Below are 7,830 nucleotides of genomic sequence, written 5' to 3'. Positions count from 1 at the left end.
AATTTTTCGAACTTACTCTTACCTAGTTAGCATTCCCGGGTGGAGGAAAAATTGGCTTGGTGAAGAATATGACGACTACAAGTAATTGTATTCGTAAAACGTTAATTGTTTGCTCAACTCTCGGTTTCGGTGCAGCATCTACAATGGTGCCCTGCCACTGTACCTAAACAGGGTGAGCCGACCTTTGGGTCGTGCCAGTAGCCCCAAGCCCTACTGTATGCCAATAATGCATATTCCACCCGAGGATTATGCCTTCATTCAACTTCAGCAAAGTACTGGGACGCAGTGATACTATGGCAATAATTTATCGTTAAAAAAAATAATTTCATATTTATTTTCGGTTCAATTTGAACCCGCATTTGATGCAAAATTATTTGCTGAAACCTGTAAGGAATTGCAGCGTGGCGTCCCGAGGCTTAACCGAAGACAAAGGGAGCGAGCAGAATATGTGCTGCTGACATCCAGTTAAGCTAATGACTACTGGCATGGCCCTGAGGCCATGCCACCGAGCGGAAGAACAAACTACGGAGATCTAAGCGCCCGCGTAATCAAACGTAGTTGAACAGACCATCAAAGAATTACGGAATGGTACGTATGCCCTGTAGCTTTTAATTACCAAGTGACGATATGACTGCGTCTTAAGGCAAGAGATCTCACAATTTTCAACGATTGTTATCTAAGACGGCTATTGCACTAGCAGCTAATTCTAATATCACTTTCCGCCGTTCATCATTCGCAAGAAATAGGATTTGTTGCTTTAGAGGCATTTTATTCATCGAAGTTGCTTATCATAAGCTATTTTTGGTGCTGTTATAGCAGAGTTATAAAAGCCTAGTAGGTTGGCGCCAAGATTAAATTACCTGTGTTTTAAAACAAATAAAATGGACATCTCGTGGAACAACCTCAGTTTTGATACTCAGAGGTATGCTGCTACTATGTTTAGCCCTAGTAAGTGCCTTATATCCTTCCTAACTAGAAATTTTGGTTTTATAATCTTTCATTTAATAATTAAAATTGGTTATTAAGATCATAGGTTTATTTTGAAGCAACAAGTATGATTTGCCGTCTTCTAAATGGAATGAATTGCAGTAGTATCCCATAATGCAGTAAACCTTGCATATAGGAAGCTAATGCGGAAATGGGATTCGTTGTCAAATCAAATTCCGCATACACACATGATAAATATATTTCTTTAGAAAAAATACGAGCCAAATCTCTTCCACCTACTCTGCAAATTTGTGCTAATTCATCTCATTCATTCGACTCATTTGGAGTACCGTAGGAAACAAATGAGATATTTCACAGCAATGCTTGTCTGTGATATGCTGGGTTATGTTCGACAGCATGATAATAACAATAATGACACACAAAGCAACTTTACATGCTTCGATGGCTACCTAACCACGTTGATCTAAAACTAGAAGTTGCTGTTACGGATGCTTTTAGGTTTCATTTATAAGCTTAGTATAATCCGGAAGATATTCCGAACGCAGCGCTATTAATGGAATTGGAAAATGGATTTCAGCAATTAATCGAGCTAAAGTTAGCAGCCTTGGAAACTTGCCGCTTGGTAAATATTTTTTAACAGCAAAAGTCCAACAAAAGTACTCATTTAAAACCGACTTATTTTGTGCTAGTTGCTCGTGCAAAAGGGTCGCTTGAAAGGGAGACATCAGGATAAATTGTGTATAGTAAAAGTAAAGATTAGCTGAACCATTTTTATTATCATTATTATCAGGCAAGCCACCAAATATATCCATCATCAAAATCTAGAGCCCCTCTTGATCTCCATCCCCGATAGAGTCATGCACTCTAAAGCGAACCTTTTAGAATATTGCACAGCCCTGAATTTTAAATTTAAAATGCATTTTGGGGGATTTAGAACCCCTTTTATTTTGTAAAAACGTGGGACACGAATTTCCATCAATCACGCAAACGCTTTCTAGGACCGTATGAATATAATTCGAAGTTGTGATAAAAAAAATCGCTTGTCATTATCATTTTAGGCACTTGTTAGTACTGTGGTTAAATTTTATGTTTGAATCTCTTATGATTCATTGAAATGACTTCGCATTAAAACAGACTCTGCCTCAAGAATTTAAAAAGATTAAGCGAGAAAATTAGCCAAAAGATTCTTAGTATAATTTTAGATTGGAAAGAATATGACCAACTAAAAAATATGGGGTGTAAATTTTATGTAGTGCTGAAAGTTCCTTCGCATGTTGATTTTATTAAGTTATGCGTGAAGCTTTCCCTTCGTCGCTAAAGCAAGAATATTTTCAACTTCCCCTAGCCTATCTTACCGGACATCAAGTGTCAACAATTTGGAAAAGCATCACAAGATCAGTAAGCTTTCTCCTTCATCCATATTATCTTTCAATTCTTATAAGATGATGATTTTTGAACGAAATCGGAGTGTTTACCTTTTAACTGGAGTAATTTTACAGAGACATTCTATCATAACTTTGGCACAGGTCCAAATTATGTTTTAAAATTGTGTCAACGAAGCTCGTTGAATAAGTAGCAAAGGCGCCAATTCGAAATTCTTTTCCATCTACCAATCGTTTTCAATTTAAAATGCATAGAAAACTGTAAACAATTTCAGTAAAAATGTAAAAGTCTTACTAAGTTCCATTTATTTACCCAAAGCTTGTTGTTTTCATGCCGACCTTTCAGGCAAATTTTACTGCATTTGTAAGATCGGTTATCATCTTTTTTGGACTCAAAAGTAGTGGTAAAACACCTCTTTTCACAAGTCAGGTTAATTTTCAATCTCTTTAGGTGATAAACTTCTTAGAGTTTGTGATTTTTTCTTCTCAACCATCTTGTGATACAAAATGGAGAATGTTGGGTTGAAAAGGGCGAGTACCGGCACACTCAAATCCACCCTGTGGCAGCCCCGGAGACTCCAAACATGCCTTCGTTGCCCTGCAGCCCGAGGCCCTCGATGTTGGCGATGTCAATCTCGCCTTCAGGCGTCAGTGGCATGTGGTAGGCGTCGGCACGTTTGAACAGTCCGCAGAGGATGAAGGCGATGGTAAAGAGACATGTGAGGCTCATGACAATGATTACCCACAAACTGAACTGAAAGCTTGCCGCTGATGCCTCGCTGTTGAGGTCGGGCGAGGCTGTGGTGAAGTTAAGGCGTGCATAGGTCGCGTTGTCTAGTGAGGAGAGGAAGTGAACGGGTGGAAGAGTGCTTACTCCATCTGCAGTCATGAAGGGAGTTAGGAGTGCGATATAGGGATCATGAGCGCGTTTAACTCCTCTAATAAGATGTGGAAGGGAGAGTTGTCGCTTTCGGGAGAAGCGTTTCAACACGTTGATTGGTCAACTGAGCTTGCCCTATGGAAGCATTGACCAATGAGGCGGTTCGAAATAAAATTTGTTTCATCGTTTTGACAAATACTTGCATGTATTTTGTACGTAGTCCTGCAATATTACGAAGTAGCATCTACGCATTTCTTCTCGTGTGGCGTATTTTCTAAATAAAAAGAGCAAATACTAGGCAATTATAGTTCATGCATATTGATCGTGTGCAGAAGAGGAAGTCGTTCAAAAACGGGGCGAATCTGACTTATACATTGGATTAAAAAGTTATTGATGCTGAATGAAATAATCATTGTTAACATAAATTTCCCCATCAAAACAATTTCTCTTTCGATCTTATCAGAATGAACTAGTGATAGCAAAAACACTATGCAGTATCAATGGGTGATAAAAGGCCTTAGGAAAGCAGAAGTCAACCCAATTCTTTTAAATGTCCACTTTCGGCGTTTCATATACTCCTATTCGGTATAAGTCTCACAAAATTTGTACAGCCCTCGCCCCCCAAACTTATTAATCATGATGTTCCTGGATCCTTCTTTCGTGACTATTGCGCTTTTCTTCCCTGAACGTATATGGCAGTCGGAAAAGCCATTCACAAGGTCGACACATTTTAGGTTCGGTTAGTTTTTACTTCTCAGTACAAATGCGGCCTTGGTATTTTATCATTTAACATTTAGACTTCCAATGGTCCTTGTATTATCGGAAATTATCAAGCCATAGCTGTATTACTTTAATGCTAAATTTTCATGCATGGGTAATGGAGGGACTAGATCCCAGTGTTTGGTTACTAACTTACAACACCTCAATAAGATGTTCCATATGAAACATTGCAAAAGCAGACGAGGCACATGTTTGGCTTTATTTGCAAACACGATCGAAAACAAGCGGCTCCTGACTGAGATGCCCGCTTGTCTCTGCTGCAATGCTACGATTATAACTTTTGTGCAGATGTAAATGTTGATCTAATTTTAAGTAATCCAAGCTAAAACGCAAGAGACAAATATTCAATAACCAGGATTTTGAAGAACGCACAATGACAAATATGCATGCCTTACTGACATGTTACCCTAAACATGTTTTGTCCAATGTACCTGATTATTTATGGAAACGGTTGACAGAGGATCCATCACGCGTACCTGGACGGATCACTTGGCCCCAGCATAATTCATTAACATCAGCTGAATTGTCGCGCCTAAATATATGGACCATTCTCTGAGTTAAAATTTACTCTTTAGAGCTATAAACCAGGTTTTGGGAATTTGTTTCTACGCCCTCATTGAATAGGTAACGGGATAAATGCTGCCAATTTAATACGGTGAGAGCACTTCATCGTTGTTTCCATAACAGTTTGCTTAATAATTTGAAAATGCATCCAAAATTGACTGATTTAACAATAGCTTTTTTCGAGTAGTAGAATGGTGCAATGCCCATTCGTATTTATGTATCTAAGTTTGGGTACACCTAGTTACGAATGCATAATCTTATGAAAGCAGCTCCAACATCTGGTCCTATTTTAAAAATAATTTATTCAAAGCTAGCGCGAATCCGACTAAACTAGGCAGGGCTTAAAAAGCAGCGTAAGCAGCCATCCTCAACTATAAAATGCACGACTACTTTTTCGAAGAGAGACGGTACAGCTCAAAATAATTTATTTTATGCTACGAGAAGTTCCACAATGGCATCTAAGCCAAAATGAATTTCCTCAAATTTCAAATAACCCTCACTAAGTAAATAAAAATGATTCAAAGACTCCAGCCTCCGACCACCAGCAGTCACAACAAACCATCTCTGTGACGTTTTGTGGGATCGTGATTTTTATTAGCGTTGACGGTGGTTTTTCGGTTCCCGAGATTTCGTGCCAAAACACACGCATAGCGCACCCAGAGAGATAGCGCACTAGGGCCTCAGCGTAAACCATCTAAGGCTACACTTTTAAATTTCCAGATGCATTGCTCAATGACGTGGAAGTGTCATTGGTTTGTAAAATTACAGGATTTCTACTGATACCTTCGAATGATCCACGTATCCGCCAATAAATAGATCCCCCCTTAGTAATGCGTTTAGAATGGCGGCCTTTTATGACTGATGCCGTCTCGAAAGACCGATTTCGACTCAGGCTCATCTGTCCCCTAGTTGATCCTAAAAACAAGAATGCGATAACTGAACAGCTCAAAACTCTACGCAGGCTGCACTCACTTGAGGCTATGAGCACACCACGAACCCACAAACAAAACCGCCAGGAGTCACTACTATACTACGCCTTAATCTCCGATATTAACCCTTAAGATTTCTTTCATTCTAAGTGACAATACAGCCTGCAGGAAAATCGTTTATCACCGTAGAATAGGACACTAATGCAACCGAAACTACCCACAAGAGACAATTATGCAAGCAACTTAGGCAGAAGAGGAGACACCTCTACCAAGCACAATTTGACCAAATCCAATTTCACCCACCACCAGTGCACGTGGCGATCGGAACGAGACGCCCATCTGAACAGTGGGGACCCACAAGTGTAGAGAAGCACCACTTTAGATACACGCACAAACACCAGTCCTTAAAGCAAGACAGGTGAGAAGGTAGACGAGAAAAGTTCCTGTGTGAGGCTTGGGTGAAGAGAAGGAAAACGGAGGCACACACATTACGAGGCCGTGGATTTAATCGCCTTTCCGCGTCGCCGGCGGACACTGCTATTTGACGTCTCCGGAGCATTATCAGCACCTTTGGCGTTGGTGAAATTCAACATCTGCTCGTCTTTTGCCACCCCTTCTTCTTCCGTAGTCGTCACTTCCGCCTCTTTGCCTTCCTCTTTTCTATCGTCCAACATTTCCTTGCTCACTCCGAACTCGTTCACACGCTTAGGATCGATTCGGTAGATCCAACGTTGATAGAGGTAGATGAAGAAGATTACGTCTAAGCAGAAGGAAGGAAAAGTGTGCATTAGCAAAACTCAAGGCGGCACACCAAATAGACCTGTTTTTGGGTTGTGTTTTCTTTTAGACACTTTCGTGGGATCACTTCGCCCAGTTACTAGACAGCCCACAATTTGTGCTTAACAAATAGCGCTGATTTGGAAGTACGCAAAGTCTGCCACACTGAACGGATATGATGAAGCCAACCACCATCTAGTGGCAAACCCTGACGCACATGCGCAGGCATAAAAAAGCGCATTTTTCAGATGAAACCCACTTGTGCTTTCACTGTCCAAAAGTATTCAGTCAAAGCGTAAGCTCATTTCACTCCGCCTTAGTCGGTAAACCCCATTCTTGAGCAGACACGCGAGGCGGTTCACTTCAATGAATGGGACCGATTTCTGCACCATTATTCCAACTACTGAGACATTTTAATTTAAAAATTAACCAAACGTACTTCAAGGGAGTAGAAGATAACTATTAAATTAAACCAGCTATTACGCTGTCTGCGCCAAACCACAAAGCATCTACTGAGCACTGACGATTTTGATAAATTTGAGAAGCACTTTTATTGCAGTGCATTTATAACACCTCTAGTATTCGAGCCTGAGAAAGTAGAAAAAAATATCTACGTATTTGGGCTAAGAATTATCATAACATTCAATTTTTCCCTCTCTTTAGACATTCTTGTTGTAGATAAATCAGGATTCGCTGTGTGACAATTTACGGCGAATTTGAATGCCATCATTTCAACCACCTGACAGTTGTTAATTTGTTTGTAGTGTGGAATCCGGAGAGGAATATGCAAATAAAAGGAAACAGGCGGTAGAAGGGCTTTGGCTAGGGGAAAGACACTAAGGATAATCGTAGCTGATGTGTCTGTGTGCATGTGCGTGAATAAAAAGTTCCCGCGTAAATGGTGGTCCATTTGCTCTACCTCAATTTCCTTTTCCTTCCTCTATTCAACACACATACACACTGACAGAATTACTGAAAAGAAGGCGCAAAATCCGACTTAAAATGTAATGTGGGTTATGTTAACGCCGGGTTAGACGATAGCGACAGCCTATTTGCCAGTATCCAAGGCATGATGTTAAATTTCTGTGCTTCATCTTCGGCAAATGCTTTGCAACTAAAACCCAGTAGTCTTATCTGAGTACGAAGGCAAAACATAGAGCACCATTAAAAAGGGGCTGCGTGTGTGCCAATAGATCTTCCTGATATCCATTGTCAATAAATACCAATTAAACTATATCATGAGTCTGTCAAAAAGGCCTTAATCACTAATGGCAAAATGGATAAATCACCATTCCTTATTGGTAATATCGTCTTTCAAATAAAAGATTGGAACAAAGCCAAAGTGGTACTAAGTTGACGTTGACGAGGTTATTTTGATTAATAGATTAACGCAGGCACAGGGGATACACAAATTATGTATCGGAGTTTCCGTACTGTTCACATTTACTAAATATATTGGAATGCCAATTCACATAGATGGTAACAAAGGTTCCTAAAAATGAAAAGCCCTCCAAGCAACAGTGGTTTAATGACGCGTAACATGAAGTAAACAAGCCACGAATCGACAAAA

The 7,830-nt window shown here is 40.0% G+C and overlaps 2 protein-coding genes across 2 annotated transcripts; one reads left to right on the top strand and one right to left on the bottom strand. All coding sequences in view use genetic code 11, as the record gives it.

Annotated features, from left to right (window-relative positions):
• Positions 1 to 2,238: 2,238 nt before the first annotated feature.
• Positions 2,239 to 4,546, top strand: EGR_02551 (hypothetical protein; the record flags this gene model as incomplete). Its single annotated transcript, XM_024491800.1, has 5 exons — positions 2,239 to 2,346; positions 2,391 to 2,474; positions 2,586 to 2,694; positions 4,008 to 4,084; positions 4,313 to 4,546. 5 exons carry the CDS (start codon positions 2,239 to 2,241, stop codon positions 4,544 to 4,546), a joined length of 612 nt encoding a protein of 203 aa, XP_024353951.1.
• Positions 4,547 to 5,971: 1,425 nt separating this feature from the next.
• Positions 5,972 to 6,271, bottom strand: EGR_02550 (Cleft lip and palate transmembrane protein; the record flags this gene model as incomplete). The annotated part of the gene is made up of 1 exon (XM_024491799.1): positions 5,972 to 6,271. The coding sequence occupies one exon, from the start codon at positions 6,269 to 6,271 to the stop codon at positions 5,972 to 5,974; it is 300 nt and encodes a 99-aa protein (XP_024353950.1).
• Between the last annotated feature and the right edge of the window lie 1,559 nt (positions 6,272 to 7,830).

Source organism: Echinococcus granulosus (genome assembly GCF_000524195.1).
Source record: "Echinococcus granulosus chromosome Unknown EG_S00011, whole genome shotgun sequence".
In the NCBI taxonomy this organism is placed as follows: Eukaryota; Metazoa; Platyhelminthes; class Cestoda; order Cyclophyllidea; family Taeniidae; genus Echinococcus; species Echinococcus granulosus.
The sequence above is the reverse complement of the archived record's forward strand: the minus strand, read 5'-3'. Positions and strand labels throughout refer to the sequence as shown.